Raw genomic sequence first — 21,800 nt, 5'->3', positions numbered from 1 at the left:
TTTCTCTTTTGATTGGTTTTAATAAAGTTTCAGTTACCACTCTAAAATAAAATCGGTTAACTAGTTAACCTGCCCAGTCCAAAACATGACTCCCACAGTTGGACTTGGACCAGCTGAACCAGCCAGTCCCAACCAGTTTCAAACCCAAAACAGCCCTCTAAGCTACCCGATGCATCATCCTGCCCAATTCTGGTCCAAACTGGTCAGATCAACCAGTTCGGTCCAGGTTTTAAAACACTAATCATAACTCTTCATGAGGTCCATAATAAGCTATGATCGGCATCATCTTAGCCTTATTTATCCTTACTAGTGAATGGCACATGCCATGCCTGTGAGAATTCAGAGATGCAAACTCAAACCTGATTTTTGGGCCAACTTATGTAAACCATGGGTCCCACCTAATGAATGGTTTGCATCCAGCACATGCCATGTATTCACAAGTACTAAGGCATATGTTTCTGTGAGAGACGTGTGGGAAGGTGGGGTGTGGCCCGTGGGAGAGATAAGTCACCAGCTCCTAAAATAGGAAATTGCAAAAAAACAAAAAAACAAAAAACAAAAAACTCTGAAATGCAACCATCCTAAGTTATGTGATTATAGAAATTAAATATCAAAGGAAAATTTTTAGAAAAAGGCAATTGAAGTATTTTCATCATATATAGTATAGATTATATACCATCAAATCTCAGGCAGTCACAGATGTAGTCATTTCCTTCCAACGCATTAGCATAAGTTGCTTAGAAATCAAGTGAGGTAAAAGAATATGCACCTGTAGAGGGAAAAGGTTTTCTCCGGTCAACTTTTCATCAAAAACCTGCTGAACCAGAAAGTAAACAAACAACAAATTAATATTAGAAACATACGGTGTCCATCTGCATCCAGAAACTACAATCATTCTACTGGATGTAACATTAGCAACTCACAGGCATCTAGCCAGCATTCCAGTGTCAAACATAAAAATAAAAATAAAGGCCAGATTCAATCAATTAATTAAATACTTGTCCAAGCTATTAGGGGTGGTCTTCTTCTTCTTTTTTTTCCTTTTTCTTTTTCTTTTTTTAGAAAAGCAGGGGTGGACCTATTTTCATAAGAAAGAAAAGTTGAAAAAAAAGAGAGAGAGTTAATCAAGCTTCAAAAACAGGAATCTCATTTGGAGTCAGCATCAAGAATCACATTTCCGGAATCAAGATTCAAAACAGGAATTCACATGATTGCTTGGCAAAAGTTCAGTGACTGGCTGCCCACATGACATCAACCCTCCTTTACCTGGACTGCATAGCAGCTGCATCAACGTCGTTCAATCAATGAATAAAAATGCTAAAATGAACTCTTCCTCAAAAATCCCCATACTTTTGGCAAAACCGAATAGGCAAGTGACAACAAAGGCAACCAGGCAAATGAAGGGAAATAGTTACAATATTTTTTTTTTGCTTAAATGTTGTCCCTGTTTTCCACTACTAAGAAAAACATAAATGAATCATCCACTCACTGCTCATAATCTTCATCATTTTGCTAATCATCTCAAACACTCAGCTGAGATTATTAACTCAAGACAAGTTTAAGTCAACAATTTATAACTTGCCATGAAAATGTCCAGGACGTGACTAGAACCATGTGGAAGTAAGAAGACAATAAAACAATCAACGATCAGAATGCACTAAAACCATGATAAATAGAAGAGATTTTACAAAAAGGCAAGTTAACAATATAAACAATGTCATAAAAACATAAACATCAACAATAAATAGTAAACCGAAAAGGTTGAGGCACATCAGAGAATAAAATCTCAATTCAAAAACTTGGATCCTAGTTTCTGGAGGGGTGTCGTGCTCGAGGCTTATGCCTGGCAAGATGGAAGAAAAGGCATAAAGTCTACTTCAAGTCTATTCCTTGGGCTTAAACTATATATCAAAGATTCAATCAAGTATCTACAGCTATAAGATACAACATACCAAAGTGTTAATATCGATCACATCGTCCTTCAGAACGCCCATCATAAGTCGCAACAGGTCACCCCCATTTCTCTGCCCTGCTTCATTTTCTGTTCGTTTCTGAGCCATCCTATCCTTAAGTTTTGTTGCCAGGTCATTCTTAGCATCATGTGGAACTGCATTGCTTTGATTCATGTGGGAAGAAGAAGCGGATGTAGAAGCTTCAGCTGCTCGATCCTCCTGAATTCTGTACAATGGCTGAAATATATCCTCCAGGGATGCATCTCCCGGCGTGTCACTGAATCTACTGATATCATGATTTCCAGAAACAACTGATGGTTTCGCAGCCTTTAATAGAAGTGATTCCAAAAGTCAATGAGATTCACAGTTGGCTTAAAACATATTTATCTCCAAAAAAAAAAGTTCCTTTACAGGCATAACAGGCCAGCTCTAGTGTCTATAATGCACCAGTAAACATGGAAGCAATTGAAATGAACCACCCGTGCATACACAGTTGCCCCAAGAAAATTTCCAACAATATCTTAAGAAACACGTGTATTATGATTTTCAACAGTCAAGGCTGCCCTTCATGGCTTTATGTGAGGATGCTAAAAACATCACGCCTACATGCATAGTCAGCAAATATCAGTTCAATGAAGACATGATTGTCATTAGATGAGCCGGTGGAGACTGTATAGTGTGTGTGAGTGATCTAGGGTTCAATCCCTAGGAATGTTACCCCTCAAAAAATAAAAAATAAAAATCTCATATTCCTGTTCTTGAGAATCCAAACTATGGAAAAGAGTAAGAACTACTTGGTGGAATCCACCATTTTTTTTGCTTCTCCAAACAACACAAAAGGTGACATCAATGGAAAACCTTTTCCATTGCCCTGGATGTTCACGGTTTTCCTCATATCCAAACATGCCCTTAATGATATATAGGGGTGGAAAAGGATAGTTTTGGAAAAGCTAGAGAAGTCAATGTTGCTAAGAAACCTAGAAGAATTGCAAAATACCTTTTTCAGTCCAGCATACACAAACAAACAACCAGAAACCACACAAAAACCCACATAAGACCCTTTTTTCTTCTTTTTTTGAAGAGTAATGGAGAATTTTATTAAATGACTGCGAGCGGGGACAAGAATACAATGACAACATGATAATTTTAAAAGCAATGACAAAATATGATTTCTTTCAATTTATAATGACCACCGCCAAAGATGAGGAGTTGATAACCCATGATTCAATGTTACCTCCACATAATGAGGAAAAGGCCTGTTATAGAATTCAAGAAAATGCAAGAATTTGACAAAAGATAAACGAAGAGAAAGGATAAACAACGAAAAGAAAATGGTGTTTTTTAATGGATAATAAAATTTTCGTCAAGATGATGTTATGAACAACAGGTTGCTCCTGTGAATAAAAGATTTACCATTATGGTTTTCTTGTTTGGGGCTTCCTCAATTACCCTTACCAGAAGTTCTGCCTAGGTTTCCTCTAATCTAAACTGCGAAACATACGGTTTAGACTGAGAAATGTACGCTAGGGACTTCACCCAAGAGAGAGAGAGAGAGATTACGCTCGAGGGAGTCTTTGATTAGGATGGTGGTCAAGATCGACATCGAGATTGGGAGTCTATCAAGAAGATTACACTCTTGAGAAGAAGGCAGGAGCAGAAGGCAAGTGAGGCGTTCAAGGGGTGGGACTAGCAGAGAAACTCGAAGACGATTCCAACACAAGAAGATTGAAGTGTCAAGAGGCAGAGGCGGTAACCCTATTGCTCGAGGTAGTAAGGGATCTCTACGAAGAGGTAGGCCATCTTCGAAAGGTAAAGGTGTGGTGGTAGACCTAGGGGGTTCTTTGTCCAGTGGGGTTGGTGAGGGAGAGGAAGGGGACTAGGTTAGGGTAGATCATGGGAAGAAGAGGGGTTTTAGACGTAAGGGTACCATGAGACAAAGCTTATCAGGAACTCCCAACAATCTTTGTGGAGAATTTCTCGAAGGAATGGATGACTCTGAACTTCCCTAGAGTGTTTCGCCAGTTCAAAGAAGTTAGGTAGGTAGTTTACCTAGGGTTAGGGGTTCAACTGTTATCCATGGTTTTGCTTTCATGCGCATAAGCAACACGGAGGAGATGGTTAGGGCGGTAGAGAGGCTCGAGGGACAACAATTTGGTGAGAGAGAGATGTGAGTCCAGAAGGCCCACTACAGAACTAAGATTGCGACTCAGGAGAGGGTCAGGAAGCTAGGGGGAAGGTTAGAGGAGCAAAAGGTGGTGGAGAGAAAGAAGTCCTACCAAGATGCGGTGACACCGAAGAAGCTGGATGCAATGTCAGTTGACGGTCTCACAAACCCTCTGAAGGGTCAGGGTAGATGGGAGTGGAGGGAAGAAGCCTCATCTAGGCCGGAGATCAAGGTCCAACCCCTGGTCGTTGATAACAACTGGAAATCTCTACAATGAAGCCTGGTTGTTTCTCTTAAGGGGGCGATGGCGTCAAAGCTAGGGCAATGACTGGATGAGTGTTGCGAATTAGGAGAAAACGATTGTATCATGCATTTCCTTAGGCAATTGAAAATATGGGTTTCTCTATGTAAGTCTGAGAATGTAGATCGTTGCATCCTAGCAAGCCATGTTTCTCGGAATGGACTAGTTTCATCCATCTACATATGGGAAGATTGGTTTGTGTAGGTGATGGCAGCAGTGGTTTCCTGCATTGATGATGTAGCATCCATTGATCTGACGATGGAGGGGTGGAAAGACCTCAAGGCGACAAGAGTGGGCGTAGGGGTGACAAAATCAATAGTCATCTTGTATTTTATACTAGTGATGGTTGGCGAGAAGAAAATCCTTATCTACATATTTAGGGCGGGGAGGGAACACATTTAGGTTGGGGATTCCGTTGAAAAGTAGCAGAAAGAGGGCATGCAACAAGCTTCGAGGAGCAGAGCAATGGTGGACGGGTGAAGATGTACCACTTCGATGCTCCTACGGAACTCCGAATTCAGGGAGAAGGACATGGGCAAAAGGGTTAAGTTTGCATTGGGTAGGTGAAACCAGAGGGTCGGATGGTGGGATGTGTCCCATTACCTAGTAGGGTAGTAGTGGAGGTGGGTCAGACGAACAGCTGTCAGCCAGCCTATTGCCTGGGCCGCATAATTACTCTGAGCTCGCTTCTTGGTGGCACCACCATTGAGATGAGGTGACACGTGTGCATTCATAGCTTTTTGCGAGACGATGAAGCAAGAAAGGTATCAATTCAAGCGACGTGTGTTTTCCTCTCTCTGAGATGGGTGTCAAGATGAGGAGATAAGGGGTAGCTAGTGGCATTGATACGTGGACCAGTTGGATTATTCAACGTAGCACCGAAGAAGGCGAGGCAATAAACGTATCGACACTTGTCTCCTAAATTGACAGCGAGGAGACGTCAGCAACTAGAGGAGTGATTTTTTATTTTTCTTTTTTCTTTTTCTTTTTTTTCTTTTGGGGGGGTGGGGGGGAAGGCGTAGATATACAAGGGCTATAATGGTTGGCCATCTTGAGGTGCCATGTATACCTTTTCTCTCAGCATAGGGCAAGTGGATGGTAGAGGGTCCGTGTTAGAGGGAGTGACGTAGGAAGTGAAGAGAGTTTACCGTCAAAAAAGCTGCAATTGGGGTGCTCTAAGTGTTAGATATCAATTGACCCTCCTCTTTGATTGACGTGTGTATGCTTAGTCCATAGGATTGCCTAAGAGATGGTGGGATCAAGAAGGGGGGGAACACCTAGCCTTTTTATGTAAGTTGTACCTCCCCGTTTCCTTCTCATTTTATATGTCTCGAGATGATGGGCCTTGTTCCTTCCTTTCAATGGGTGGCTCCCCTAGACTTGGAAACTTCTCTTATTCAATCCTCAATGGGTGGGTCTTGGGGTCTTTGGGCCAATGAAGAGGAGGCTATCCCTAGAGGGGATAGAAGTGAAGAGGGTTTAGGATTGTTTCCCAATGAAGATCCTCAGTTGGAACGTGAGGGGTCTATGGAGTCAGCAAAAGAGGCTCTAGTTGAGGAAGGTATGTAAGAAATCTATAGCTGGGGTGATCATTATTCAAGAGACTAAGCTCAAGTAGGTTAATTAGGGTGTGATCAAGTCGATTTTTGGTATAAGGGTCTCAAGTGGGAGGTTTTTGAAGATGTGGGTTCAATGGGAGGTGTGTTAGTCCTGTGGGATTGCACAACTTGGGTTAGGGAAGATAGTTGATGTGGGAGGTTCTCAGTCTCATGGTCCTGAAAGATGTTGCGTCATCTTTCCGTTGGATTATCTCTAGGGTTTATAAGTCGAATCAACCATCTCTTCGCCCCTTGTTCTAGGAGTTGTTTGTTGCCTGAGGAAGGTGGCATCTCCTATGGTGTGTGGGAGGGGATGTCAATGTAGTCCGCTTTACGCACAAAAAGTATAAAGGAACGCATATTTCCAATAACATGCGTGGTTTTTCAAATTGGGATCAAAAGCACGAGCTTGTTGACTTGACAATGGGAGGGGTGACATTTACCTAGTCCAATAGGCAAGCGAATTTTGCAATGTCCAAGCTTGACTAGTTTCATGTCTCACCCTTGTGGGTGGATAGATTCCTTCTAGTGTTTCAAAGGAGCCTTCCCAAACCCGCTTTTGAACATTGTCCAATTCTTCTAGAAGTTCCTGAAGATAATCGGGGGCCCAAACCTTTCCGCTTCGAATTAGCCTAGCTTAAAGTGGAATGATTCACTGATCTGGTGTTGAATTGGTAGACATCTCTACAAGTTCAGGGCTTTGCTAGATTTAGGTGGTTGAAGAAGTTTAAAGCCTTGAAAAGTAAGTTAAAGGCCTAGAAGAAAGAGGTATATGGGCAAAGAGACAATGAGGTGGATAGTATCCTCAAGGCTATCCATGAGCTCGACCTCAAAGAGGAAGGGGGATACTGTTTGAAGCTGAGCAGGCAGAAGGGAAAAAAGCTATGCTTATCTTATAGTAGTCACTTGAAGGAGGCAGAGATTAAAAGGCGCCAGCGATCAAGGGTTATTTGGCTTAAAGAGGATAAGAACACGAAGTTCTTTCACGGCTAAAATTGTCTTGTTGGTTGATGGCAAGAGCATTTCAACGACGAAGATCAAATCTGCTCAGCCATAGTCAATTTTTATTTGAGGCTTCTTTCAAAAGAGGATTGGGCACATCCGAGTCTATATAAGTTGGACTTCGACATAATCTTGACCATTAAAGCGGAGGCTCTCAAGGAACTAGTTTTGGAAAAAGAAGCTAAGGATGCTATCGTGGCTCTCGAGAAAGATAAGGCCTCGGGGCCGAATGGGTTTCCCATTGCCTTCATTCAAATTTTCTAGGAATTTATAATAGGTGATTTGTTGAGCTTCTCACTAAGTTTTTTTCGCTTGGTCGATTGTCAAAAGAGAGGAGTTCGTTCTTAGCTCTCATCCCTAAGGTTGAGGGAGAAACATTAGTCTTATCAACAGTCCATATAAGATCATTGCAAAAATCTTGCCCCAAAGGTTCAAGTCAATCCTTTCAAAGGTAATATCTTCTTCTCAACGTGTGTTCATCTTTGACAGGCAAATTATTGATAGTGCACTAAACGCCCATAAATGTATTGATGTGTGACATCTAGATGGTAGGAAAGGGACAGTCAATAAGCTGGACTTAGAGAAGGCCTATGACCATGGAAACTAGGATTTTCTGGATTACATGTTGGGCAGGTTAGGGTGTAGGAAAAATGGGGGCTCTGGATCCATTATTGTGTTTCCTCAATCAACTTTTCAATACTCATCAATGGGTATCCTTTTGGTTTTTTGAAAGCTTCCATGGGTCTCCATCAGGGTGACCCCCTCTCCCCCTTTTTTGTTTGTGGTCGTGTCTGAGGCCCTTAGTAGAATGCTTAGTAAGTGGCAATCAGTGGGCTTGTTCAAGGGCTTCAAGATTGCGAACGTTGCCTATCATATTTCTTACCTCCAGTTCACATATGGCACGCTCATTTTTTTGTGAAGCGGCGAAGTCCAACTGTCCAAGGTGGACAATCTACGTAAAATCATTCAATGTTTTGGGGTGGTCTCAAGCCTAAAGGTTAAACTTTCCAAGAGCGAAATCCCGGAGGTCCATTTGGAGGTGAGGGAAGTTGACTCGTTGGTTGAGATTTTCACCTATCAACCAAGGCCCTTTTCGTCTTCTTGACTCAAGTTCCCTCCATTTATTGGAAAACCTACTAAACACCTTTGGGATGCGGTCATTGAAAAAATGGAGTGGAAGAAGTCGCCCTAGAAAGACTTATGTCTCTTCGAGTGGTAGAATTACTTTGATTAGGTCGGCACTCTCAAACCTTCCTCTTTCTTTTATGTCTTTATTCCACTATCCTAAGTTGGTTCTTTTAAGAATTGACAGGTTGCGAAGAGAGTTCCTTTGGCAAGGCAAAGCTCATAAAGGCAAGTTCCACATCTTGAATTGGGGGGAGGTTTGCAGGCCTTTCAAGGAGGGTGGGGCGAGAATTAAGAGGTTAGAGGATGTTAATTCTGCTTTACTAGGAAAATGGGTTTGGAGATTAGGGTGGATGAGGGGTGTCTGTACATATCCGTTATTACTAGAAAGTATGGGGTCTTCACTCTATAGAGCCTCCTTTTATTGAAAATCAATCACAAGGATGGCACCCAAATTTTTTCAGAGATTGGACTTGCAATTGGAGACGGGGAAAATATCATATTCTATGACGATATTTAGGTAGGGAAGACCACTCTCATATCTAAGTTCCCTAGTATTGTGAGGTTGTGTTCAATTGAGAACATCTCGGTTGCCAAGTGTTATTCTGGTCAGGATCAAGGTGGTGTGTGGCTTCCCCCTTGTCGTTGCAATCTTTTGGATGTCGAAGTCAAGGAGATGGCAAGGCTTCTCTCTCACCTAGGTGGCCTTTGCACCAATCTAGGTGAAAAAGATATGTTGATCTGGCTGAGGGATTGGTCAGGAGGTTTCTCAGCTTGCTACTTAGGAATCGATGGAGCATATCTTCATCCATTATCCTTTTGGGAAGAGGGTGTGGGACAACATACTCTCAGTCTTCAATGGTCCATGTGTTATGCCGAAGTCTATGGAGGCGTTGTTTCTGTCATGGCATGAAGGGGGTCCTCGATCCAAAGACGGGTCGAGATGGTGGCTTGCCTTGATTGTGGTCCTGTGGTCTATTTGGATGGAAAGAAACAGCAGGTGCTTTGGGAACAGCAGTGAATCCATAGTCATTATTGTTATGAAGGTTTTATCGTTGATTAAGGATTGGGATCCCTAACCCGTTGGGTGTTGAGCTTGTGCTATTCTTTGTGATTTTGTTTTTATTTCTCTTTCTCTTTTCTTGTTATCACTTATCTCTAGCCTTTTTTGTCTTCTTCAATAAAATTATTACTTTTCGAAAAAAAAAAACTAATAAGAAAAGAAGAAAACTAGGCAGCAAGAATACAACAACAGAAACAAAAACCAAATCCGAAAGGGACACCAAACATAGCTACAATAGCAAGAAAATGCAGCAAACAGCAAGAAAAAACAGACTGTTTCGGTCATGTAACTTTCTAGAGATCATCATCACCATCATCTGATCCTTGTCCCAACTAATTGAGGTAGGCTACATGAATCATAATCCACCTGAGTCATGTATTCATGAGCAAAGGAGAAGGCAAACAGGAAGAAGTTTTACCTTTTGAGGACTAGCTTCGTGAACCCTCAACCGAGGGCCAAGTAAATTACTTTCGCCAAGAACAGAACCCCACTTTCCTTCATTTTCTCCGGCTATAATGTTTTTCTTTCTTGACTTCGGAGTGTCCAACTCCCCATTCAACACCACATTATCTAGATCTATCACATTTGATAGCTCTTGAGATTCTGGTGGATTGCTATGAGCCTCTTCTCTAGCAGATGACTGCCTACCAGAAATTGATTTTATGGACCACTTTTCATGGGAAGCTAAGGTGTGATCTTGGTCAACAAACGCATCACCTTTTGGATTTTTGGAACTTGAGTTAGCATAGTTTTCCTGAACAACATTAACCTTTATATTCTGGTCCTTATCAGATCTGCCCATATCAAAAGCTTCTGTTGATAATAACTCTTTCTTAGAGGCTTCCTGAAGCATGAAAAAATAATAATAATAATAAGACACTAAATTTGAGACACAGGGAGACAAATAGAAGTCTGGTGCTTCAATCCACAATAAGATTTTGCGAATAAATGTTCGATCAGCAAAAAAAATAAAAATGAACAGAGAATGTTGAGCATGCAATCAGAATGCTTATTTCTCAGGAAGATTGTCGTGCTTATGCATTTAGCAAATCACATATAGTCATGGTAACAGACGTTCTCAGTTCTCACTGGTTCGAACTCAGAGGCATCTCTCTTTGCTTTCTCCCCAGAAGGGCTTTCACCATTGCTCTGATCATCCGCATTTGAGCTTTCTGTGGGCATTGAAACATCTTCCTGACTATTCCTGAAACAACTCGAATTGTTAGACTGATAATCGTTCAAGTTACAGAAGTGCCCAAATGGAAATTTGCAAGTCCCGCTTAACATAAACTATCAACAAGAAACAGAAAACAGAGTTAGATGTGCAAAATGATGTTGAAGTTGCTCTCAATAGTGAATCATGATGGTGTGTAACCAAGAAGAGAAATAAGAGAACCTTTAAACACAAAGTAAAATTTGAGAGACTGTTATAAACTTTAACAGGGCATCAGTGATAAGTAAAAAACACATACTACCAGTGTTTTAAATAGCTACGCTATGTAGCGCGTAACTTACACTACGTAGCGTAGCTTAGCCTTAATGCTATGTAACTCATGAAAATAGTTTAAGTTGCATGTAGCATACGCTAAATGATCATTTGCATACGCTACATGCCACATGAACTATGCTACACGCTACGTAGCTCACATTGCAAGTTATTTTTCACTACAACATTAAAATCAATTAATGTTTTCTTTTTTCTTTTTTTTTTTGAACAATGATGGTGTATTAAAAAAGGCCGAAGCCAAAGCATATAAATATACAAAAATACAACACCCCCCAAAAACTCCCCCAAAAGAACCAGGAGACAAGATTGAGCTATCCATGACTCTACCCAATCCTTTATATTAAGAATTGCCCTATTGAAAACTTGCACCGGTCCATTCACTTTGTTGTTGAAGCAGCATTGGTTCATTTCCCGACATAGAGCCCAAAGAGTCGCTAATAAACTTACACGCCACACCCTTCTCCCTCTTTTCCCTATTCCCCACCCTGGGGTGCTAGGCAATGAAAAAATCAATTAATGTTTTCAATCATTCTTTTTTTCTATTTTCAATAAAAATTAACTAAACCTTTCAATGCTTTTAATAAAATAGTACAAGTAACAGAATTAATTCAGTTTTGTTGCTCTTTCTTTACCTTTATACTTCATTGCCCTTTCTTATTACTTTAGTCACATTTGGTTGCCCCAAATATCATGAGATTTTGTTAAATTTTATTACTAATTAGTCTAATTTAGTGCAGAATATCATGAATTGGTGCAACCAAGCACAACTTTGAGAATTAAATCAGTTTTGTTGCTCTTTCTTTACCTTTATACTTCATTGCCCTCTCTTATTACTTTAGTTGCATTTGGTTGCACCAAATATCATGAGATTTTGTTAAATTTTATTACTAATTAGTCTAATTTAGTGCAGAATATCATGAATTGGTGCAACCAAGCACAACTTTGATTAAAAATCTAGAAGTAGCGTGTAGCTTATGTAGCTTACGCCTCATGCTTCAGAGGGTTGAACACCATGCTACACGCTATTCGCTATTTAAAACAATGACGCTTAGTAGCAGATGACATGTTAAACGATTCTCCAATGATCGCCAAAGGTGTGGAAGTATGCAGAAACCAGTAATAAAATGCACCAGATCTCCGGATGCTAAATTTTTATGCAAGTTATATTAGACACCTTGGGCTATCAAATTGGTGTTTTCTGGAATGGTATATATTTAAAGGAAGGTTAAAAAATCTTAACCATTTTCTGGACTAATTGGGTTGAAGTACTAACACTGGGCGAGATATGAGTGGCAGCATAAACACAAACGCTGGGAGGGATTGAAATTTTTATTTTCATCCTCATCGGAGGTTTTCATAATTAGTGAGAAATTCCCAGAATGTTATCAAGTGGACTTTTCCTATGGATATTGCAAATTAATTATAAAAGAAAAAGGGCCTAAAGTAGAAAGGCAGGAATTGAAATATACAACAATGAACACCCAACACCTTTAAGTAAAGTTATCAAGCGGAACCTGCCTCAATCTTCTAAGAATGAAAGAGCTCTTTAATCATCAAAGATATTTGAGATTTCACGGAACTGTTAAGCATTTCCCTGCTCAATGTTCAAAGGCGCTGTTTGGGCCTTAGAGTGAGGGATTTGGTTCAAGGATTTACAATTCCAAATCTCCCCTTTTGTTTTTTTGTTGGCAATTTGCCAAATCTGTGGATTTCCCAAATCCACAACTCCATAAACCATGGATTTGGGGCAAATCCAAATTCCCAGGAAAAACAAAGGACTTGGCAAATCCTTTAAATGAGACTCTTTTAAAAGCAAAAAAAGTAATGTGAAAGTCTCACACACTAGTTGTAGATGCAATTGGTTGTGGGTATCCCAGGCCGCCATCATGTATGTATGACATACAAAAGGTCCAACATGGTTGCCACATAATGAAAATGGGTGCCCCCGAAATTATGCCGATCCAACCAACAAATGGGCCACCATGTGAATTTCAAGGTTTTTGGGTGGTTTTCGATTGTTTTCCATCGTGTGGCCCACATGATGGTTGGATCGGCATGATTTTTGGCCCATCTCATTTTCATGATGAGGCAACCCTCCTGGATGGATTGGAAATCATACATGCACCACAGTGAGCTCCACATCCAGCTACTTGTATGTTTTCCATCCACAACATACATAAGAGACCTTCCTGTCATGGTATTTCCTTCCAATAAATGATCTGCCATTACAATAATTGCCCCCCAAATTCATGGATTTGTAGCTTTGATTCCCAAACAGTGGACTTTGGAATTTTCCAAATCCAAATCCAATGCAAAACCACAAGAGTGGGGAATAGGCGTTGTTTCCGGAATGTTTGTGAAAGAGTCAAGCAGGTTATTAGTAAAGTCAAAGGCCTCCTTATGAGTTGGGCTGTTCATGTTTCGGTCGCTTCAGCTGGCCTTTCGTTTCTTGCTTTTCATTTTTGTTGAATCCTTTCCTTGCTTTTGGCGGGTTTTCTTATAAAATTGCTTTTATCCCTCGAAAAAACACAAATCCATGAATTTGACAAGTTCAAGGATTTACCAGATTCACATTCTCATTTTCTTGATCCCAGACAGGGCCTAAGTCAAGAAAACGATATTGTCACTGCCCATGCTAAGGGGTGTCAAGATCATCTAGGTGCATTGGGAGTCTCTTCCTCATCCATGATACCTGCTACGAAGCTTGTGAGCTAACTTGTAATAAACGATGCTTTTCTAATACATACTATGTTCTTCAGATGTGCTGCAGGCTAAGCTGAAACCAGAGAAAAATCTTTTACACCAGATAAGTCAACGCCACAAAATAAACTTTTTTTTACAAAAAAAAAGGGGGGGGGGGCGCAAAAATAAACACACAACATTATACTGTGCTGTCAAAAATGAGTTTCTATGGCCAACATAAATAACCATCAAGACAAACTTGATACAATACAAGGCTTCTGAAATGTGTACACGCCACATCAATGTCTGAACATAGAACAAAAAATGAGGCACCATTTGATGGTAGTAAAATTTCACAGGCAGTGATAAATAAATAAGTACTTGCATCAACTACATGATTTGAATATTTTTCAATCAAGATGACTTATATTTGCCAATAGCAGGAACTATCAGGATCCTGTATAAAGGAGTGTGTAACTGATAAATGGATCCAGGTACAAAATACTTGTCATGCAATCAATGTCCATAACTATTTACCAAGATATATACCTTACACCCGTTTGGCGGAGAGAGGATTGCAAAGCAGGCCTGCAATTTTGTATCCAAGGATGCAACAGTAACGTCCTTGCATCTGGTCTCTGCATTGCATCCTGAAATATACAACCGATGTTAAGTCAGCAGTTGACTGGAAAATGATGAATTACAAATACAATTTCCAAATGAACATTCCATGAATGAGAGAAGAAAAACCTAGACAATAAGAAAATTAAAGTTAAAATCCTAAAGTTAAGGAATACGAGAAACTAAACCAAGCAATGAGGGAAAATGGGAAAAAGTGTTCAAAAATATGTAAAAGATATTTCTATTGCATTACCTTCTTGAAACACTGACATAAAAAATCTGTCATGCCAGATGATATGCCATCAGGTAAGGGAGGATGCTCATCCTGAAAATCACAATAAAATACGTCAGTGGTGTGTATTTAAGTCAAAAATAACATACAGTTCCCAAAATTGGGCAGCGGGAGATTCCTTGTGGTTGCTAATCTACATTCTTTTGCATGCTATTTAGGAAAATGTGACATCCAAAAGCATTTTATTCTTCGAAGAGCAGTCATGGCTATGTGACCTCTGCATTGTTGACTGATTAAAATGGCACTCCAATTTTTGTTGCTTTTTCTTGTTTCTCAGAGTGCACAGGAGTCGTCCTATACAGGTGCAAACTGTTAACACCATGCATCAGGTGTGACTTCATTCTACCTGGTGCTACTTTGAATGACTTTTGTAGGGATTGGCCGGTATCAGGCTTTTTGTGAGCCAAAGTTCATGGGTAAATCCCCCCAGTCCACAATAGACTTCATATATTGTGTGCCTCACAAGCACAACAGTAAAATGGGAGATGAGAACTGCATTCATATGCTTGCGATTGTAAGGTTGTGCATGGTCCCAAACATTGTGAGCTAGATGTGTTTTTGTACAACACTGGTCTAGGGATGAATGAGAATGACTTGTTGCTTTATTTAAATAATTAGTTGTTTCAATTCAATGTAGAGAGCATGGTAATTAAGAAGCATGCAGGTCCCCTTGAGTTAGGCAAAGGAGAAATAGTAAGGGAAAGCCCATCAGATTGCAGCTGGAGCAGTTCAAGATTCTGCTCAAGAGAAAGAAAACTGATAAAAATAAAAATAAAAAACACTTGTACCATCAATAACTCAGGAACTGTATTCTGAATAAAATCAAGATAACAAAATAAAAATGCAACAAGAATGGTGGAAAAACCTGAACAATCCGGAAGAGGGCTGGCATAGGCTGGAGGTCATAATAAGGAGGCACGCACGTGAGAAGCTCAATCACAGTGCAGCCAACACTCCAAATATCTGATGCAGCACAGACACCAGACATCTCAATCACCTGAAACCAGATAAATCAGTTCCCGTATGACGGTTATCATATTATAATTCTCTTATAAATAGAACTGGTTTAACAGTATATAAGGAACCAATACAAAGAGGTTAACAGGCACTGTAACGGAAATACCCAGTACACAACGATTCATTTTGCAAACTAAGCACTTGCTGAAAAACACAAACTTAAAACACATATATCACAAACATCTCAAAATTCATTGTTAAATATAGCATGGCATGGATTTGCTAACATACGCAGAGGATGTACAACTCCACCTGGTAACAACGCCAGTCCCCAGCCCGATTAAAGGAGGGTTGGTGTCAGGTATGCAAAGGTTGTCAAACTTTTTCCAAGTAATTATGAGAAAAGGCTGAAGCTGATCCCAAATAGCTGAGCTGGGAGCCTGGGACATGGATATGCTGAATCGCTGATGATGATGATGATGCACAACAATAGTTCAAAATACAAGTCACGAGACTGATTAAGCACCAACAACTGATTAAGAACCTGTTAACACTACCTCACCGATAAAAGCACCATGGTGAGGCTACTTTTGTTGTGAGCGAGAAGCTGCCACCAAAGTTTCAGTGTGGAAACACTGGGGAAACCCTTAGATCTGTCATTTTGAAAACTCTTTAGAAGATGATGCTGAACGTGGCTTACAGAGAAAAGGGGGCCACCATATTAGTCGAAACCCTTAAGTGGGGGGGTGTCTATGATCAGAGAGGAGATGAGGCCAAAGTTTTAATGCAAAATACACTCAGGAAACCAAGATCTATCATTTTGAAATCTTTCTGTTAGAAACCCTTCCTGCGCATACTATAGTCTCTGCATGGAAATGCTAATAACATCTAGTAGAAACGTAGAATGCAAAGAATGAAAAAGTAGCATGAACCTGATGAGCATGCGCGCACACGGGGGGGGGGGCTGTGCTTCCTAAATTCAGTGGCCTAGCAACTCAAACCCGGATCCTTACTCTTGCTCCGGTGGTAGACTCTCAGGAGTTTCAACACCCGGTCAAGGGTTCAAGTATCCATAGGTGGTGAAATCCCACTACAGCGTGAGTGTGTGGGGGTGTGTGTGCGTGTGTAAAATAAAATAAATAAAAAACTCAAACCCGAAAGAAATGAAGGCTCTCAGGTGTTTCTTTCCCAATAAATCACCAAAAAAATGTTCTCCACACTCCACAGGTACACTAAGAAATACGTAATAATGGAACTGTCAAGCACAAAATCAACTAGAATCCACATTACTCGTAAGACAAGATCCTCAGTTCCAAAAGAATGCACCCTTTCTGCAAATATATCTGCCATGCGTAGTTTGTATTTCTTATACACAATGCGTAGTTTGTATTTCTTATACACATGTTTTTCAACTAAAAACTTCAACACCACTGTAACGATAATAGGTAAAATTCCATCTTCAAGATATAGAAAACATTAGAGGGTACCTCAGGGGCCATCCAATATGGAGTTCCAACAACAGAATATGTGTTAACATCTGCTTCAGTTAGTTTTGTTGCAACTCCAAAATCAGCGAGTTTGACAAGACCCTGAAAATATAATTAGCATACGCAAATTAACTAGAAAATTAGTTTAAAAAATTAAGCGGGCTAAGCAGACGATTAGTGCAGATAAATTATCAAATGAAATGAACAAATAGATCAAGTTCACATTTTAAAATGGACTTGAGCACTTTACAGAAGCAAAGATTCCTTCCACAATGTTAGAAAGGCGTGGTATACCACAGGAATTGAAGTTTCCAATTCTTATTCTTCATCATCATCGAAGCCTTATCCCAACTAACTGAGGTTGGCTAAACAAATCCTTTTCCACTATTCCACTCTATCAAGGACCATATCAAGCAGTTAAAACATGGGTCATCGAATCTTTTCTTACCATATCCACCCACATCCTTATGTGCCATCCCCTTGCCCTTTTAGAGCCTTCAACTTGAACTCACTCTAATTAAAGGGAGCTAAAAGAAAATGGTTATTATCACACTCATTTGTCTAGGTTTTTTTGAGAGATCTCATCTGTCTAGGTCACAAGCAATCCAACTTATATTGATGAACAGACGTAGGATGCATTTGCTTGAAGTTATGAATGCCTGGTCTGTGGTATATTGTGACCCCCAATTGTGTACACAGCTAGCTCTAACACTTGCTAAATTAGACATCCATCCAAAAATCTGGTTAAGACTTTTAATTCCATATGTAATATCCAGAATAAAAATACCAAGTGATAATTTCATAGTCTATAACTTTGTCCAGAGTCTTGACAGCTGCCAAGATATTATTGCTTCACTGTTGCTTGGATTTTCATTTATTAATCAGTTTGCAGCAATCAAGACAAAACATTTGCTAGAAACCTAGACTGATTTTGTGACTATCGTGATAACCTCTTCAGTTTGGAAGTGACAAAACAAAAATTATACTGGAAATTGGTGTGGTCTCTTCAGTGATCTTGCTCAGAACTGGTGCAGAGCGAGCGCTGCTCTTTCACAACACTTTCTGATACACTATTGCACAATCAATATAAGCCAATACATGACAGTGCAGAGTCCAAAATCATGCCAACATCACTTACATGCCATGATGTTGTACCCAGTGTTCTAAATATCGGTATCGCACAATGTACCACACCCTTGGGATACAGATACATATCGGTTATCGCATGGGATATATCATTTGTATCGCATAATTTATTGCACTTTTTGGGAAACATGGGGAAACATTAGAAAAATGATTGAATTTTTCAATAGAACTTCAGATATTCTTAAAAAAAGATATTAATACACACTTTTAAATCATAACATCTTAAAAACAAGTGCACACAATATGTTTCCTTTGTATAGGATCTTAAGTTTGCGTTGTCTGATTGAACTAAGGCAACTATATTCAAATATAATGCATAACATTTATAAATGTATTAAGACATGTATATCCACACCGTCCAACTATTTTGCCACCTTAATCTACGGTACCATCCCAAAAATGAAGCAGATCCAATTATCTAGTGGACCATGCCATAAGAAAGAGTATTGATTAAAGTCCCTACCATTAAAACCTTCTTACTGCTCACCTTAATGTTTTTGTAGTGTTAATTACCATCCACTATGTTGGTAAGTTCACATGAGCTGGATGAAAGGAAAAAACAAATATACGATTGATCCAAAACTTTCGTGGCTTATTAATAGTCAATCACCACTTTTTCCTCTAGCATGGTTCACTCGATAATTGAATGTACTTTATTATTATTATTTTTTTTTATAATACACACGTCTTTACTTTTTTATTGGTCTTGGCACAAAAAAAGAGGCAGATTGTGTGGGCCCCATCCGTTGTATCCATGTTGTCCATTCATTTTTTCGGATAATTTTAAAGCATAAGCCAAAAAATGGGGCAGATCCAGAGATCAAGTGGACCACATCACGACAAAACAGTGGGAATAAAGATGCCACCATTGAAACCACTGTTTTCTTTGGTGTGGTCCATTTGAGCCACATATCTGGCTACACTTTGGGATCATGCACTAAATGACCTATAAAAAATGGATGGATGGTGTAGATAAAACACATCTATCATGGTGGGCCATATAGAGCCCCTGACAGGACCGTCATCTATCTCTAGCTCCCAATCCGTGCCGGAAGCGGATTTCCTGCCAACCAAAATGCTCAGTTGCGCACGGGTTATCATGAGAACTTTCTGATAATTTATCATAAGTGATACTATTCCAAAATCTGAACGGTTCACGTGATTCAGTACCCCATGAAACCCCTATGTCCCAACTTTTACTTTAATCTAAAACTTTGGTTGGCCATGGAAAAAGAAAACAGTTTACTCCCTTGATTTACATCTTTCTTTGCTATGGCCTACCAGAGTTTTATATCAAGGTGAAAATTGGTCCTTGTAAGTTTCATGAGATGCCGCATCACATGGATTGTTCAGATTGGAGGCCCATGACAGGTGTGCAAAGGTGCGCACGTGCCTAGATGCGTAGGTGAGGATGCCTCTTCTTGCGAAAGGCTTTTGCAAGAAGTTCCTGCGCTGGGATGCAATATGGGGCCCACTGTGATGTTTTTCAGAAATCCACCCCGTCCATCCATTCTGTAAGCTCATTTTAGGATATGCGACTGAAAATGACGTAGATCCAAAAATCAAATGGGCCATACGAGAGGGAAACTGGGGAAAGAGTTTCCTACTGTTGAAACTTTCCTAGGCTCCAACTTGATGTTTATATGACATCCAAACCCTTTATAAGGTCATTCCCTTGGGATGAAGTGAAAACACGAAAAAATTATCCTGGTATTAAACTGTTGTGGCCATAAAAATGTTTCAACGGTCTCACCGACTCCCTATTGTTTCCTCTTGTGCGGCCCACCTGAGCTTTCGATCAACCTCATTTTCGGTCACATGTCTTAAAATGAGCTCGCAAAACAGATGGACATGGCGGATTTCTAACAAACAACACGGTGGCCCCACCTATCATCCCAACGCAGAAACTTCATGCGCGCGTGTTTAGCCCAATAAAAAAAGGCTCGAAAGCCATTTTTAAAAAAAAAATTGCAGAGAGGTTCCGGAAAGAGGGTTCCGGCCTTCCAGAACACTAAAACCCCGAAATTCTCTCCCTAAATCTCCGGATTTCTCTGATTTTTTTCAGATTTTCTTCCAAAATCACTTCCACTTCCATTTTCAAGCAAAAATCTATTCAAGGAAAAAAAAAAAGGACTCGGAGATTTTCTTTACCCTAACCTACAAATGGAGAGCTTCAATTCGAATGGCCCACCAAATGTGGCTTCCAATCAAGGAAATCTCCTCTACAGGTACGGAAATCCACCCTCTTGAAAGTTTCTCCATTTTTTTTTCCGATTTTTTCGGAACATTTACGCACAACAAAAAAATTTCTTACTTTCTTCGGACGAGTTTCGTATCGTTGGACTGCGATACCGATAATATCGGTGATATCGACGTTGTATCGCAGATATCGACGATATATCGCACGATATTGACGATAAAATCATGCGATATCTGAAGTTTTGGATTTTTGGTATCTTCCGGGGGTTATCGGAGGAGTTTCGTCTCGCAGTGGTGCGACACCAATAATATCGGCCGATAGTATCGATATTTCGATCACTGGTTGTACCTATGGAAATGTGCTTCTAAAGGCATGCACCCGATTCTTGAGAAGGTACCAAATTTTAGTCCCTTGTGCCTCACATTTTCATTGCTCGAGATATTGGCCTTTTTTCATGCCAAACAATTTCAAAATGCCAAGTAATCGTTACCATTGGAGAACTCACCAAATTATCTTTTCAACGGATCTAATTATATGTATAATGTTTGTGTAGCATCGTCATAGCATTGTCCCAACTATTCCAGGACTCCTCTATGAATCATGCTTGGCATCCCCATCTTCGATAAGTGAAGAAATCCACCATGTCTCTTTCCGCCACCTTGATTCAAGTATAATAAAATATGTATAGTATATTAGCAAGTGTGTCAAAATGTGCACGATCATTTACCTGATTAAAGTAGGAATATATATGCACTTAAAAAAAAAGTAGGAATACATATATATATCATATATATCCATGGTTTTGTTGGACTTCGCAATTCAAGGTTTGTAAGGTATCCTCACGCAAAAAACCGAAACTTCACAGCAAGATATGTCATGCCTGTACAATATTTCAAGAAGATGTGTCTTCTCTCTCCCCTCTTTTTTTTTTTTTTTTTGGTTTCTGTCAACAAATAAGACGTCAGGGAAGGGTTACGATGCTAGGGCGAAAAAGACTTTTTCAAACCATTGGGTCACAACATTTCCTTCGCACATGTGAAAGGCCAACCATGTATGGTGCTGCTCACACAAGGGAGAAATACGCTCATGTTAAAGCTAACACATGTGGGAGACCGCTTTAGTGATGGCGCGTGTTTCAATCGACACTATAACTTTCTGCTCCTATGTCTTTTTCTCTATTTCGCCAATTTCGGTCTGCTTCATTAGCAAAAGCAGAGAGAGCTGTGACTGAGCTAGTGCACTTCAGCAAGCGAAAGATCAAATGAATCCGGCATCCAAGAAGAGGACCTCACAGATTGCCGGCCATCAAGTTCTGATCACCTACAAAAGCATAATGATTCTAATGAGAACTCATTGTGGTTACCAAAGCAGCCGCAGGACATTCACGAAGAGATGTCAGAACTGGGGTTGAAAGCTTTGTGGGAGCAGGATAGAGGTGCGTCAGGTGGGTCTCATCCCGCTGGGCCATCAACAATTGACGGCATGACAGAAGGTTTCTCTCACAGGCAGTTTCTCGTAGACTCCCAGCCCCGACAGAGAACGGTAAGCAAAACCACAGTGGCAGAGGGGAGGAAGACAGTTAAAAGGGTGGGGGTTCAGATTGCACATGTGGTTGGTGTCACTTTTGGAGACAGACCACAGGACTATGTGGAATTATTTGAATTTGTGGTAGCTAGAGGTAGAGCAGCAGTGGAAGATCAGGG

The 21,800-nt window shown here is 40.1% G+C and overlaps 1 protein-coding gene across 2 annotated transcripts in view; it reads right to left on the bottom strand.

Annotated features, from left to right (window-relative positions):
- The window catches only part of LOC131233587 (MAP3K epsilon protein kinase 1-like), a 55,000-nt gene that overhangs the window by 15,055 nt on the left and 18,145 nt on the right, over positions 1 to 21,800 (bottom strand). The window contains exons 8-15 of one of the 2 annotated variants that reach the window (XM_058230360.1): positions 16,752 to 16,853; positions 15,173 to 15,304; positions 14,269 to 14,340; positions 13,944 to 14,044; positions 10,295 to 10,409; positions 9,624 to 10,049; positions 1,953 to 2,279; positions 770 to 817 (exon numbers count right to left, since the gene is read on the bottom strand). In XM_058230360.1, the coding sequence (XP_058086343.1) occupies positions 770 to 817; positions 1,953 to 2,279; positions 9,624 to 10,049; positions 10,295 to 10,409; positions 13,944 to 14,044; positions 14,269 to 14,340; positions 15,173 to 15,304; positions 16,752 to 16,853 (1,323 nt within the window). The remainder of the gene's footprint in view (positions 1 to 769; positions 818 to 1,952; positions 2,280 to 9,623; positions 10,050 to 10,294; positions 10,410 to 13,943; positions 14,045 to 14,268; positions 14,341 to 15,172; positions 15,305 to 16,751; positions 16,854 to 21,800) is intronic. The other variant, XM_058230361.1, reaches the window with a different exon arrangement.

This window comes from Magnolia sinica, chromosome 18 (genome assembly GCF_029962835.1).
Source record: "Magnolia sinica isolate HGM2019 chromosome 18, MsV1, whole genome shotgun sequence".
In the NCBI taxonomy this organism is placed as follows: Eukaryota; Viridiplantae; Streptophyta; class Magnoliopsida; order Magnoliales; family Magnoliaceae; genus Magnolia; species Magnolia sinica.
This window is presented reverse-complemented; position numbering and strand designations above follow the sequence as displayed.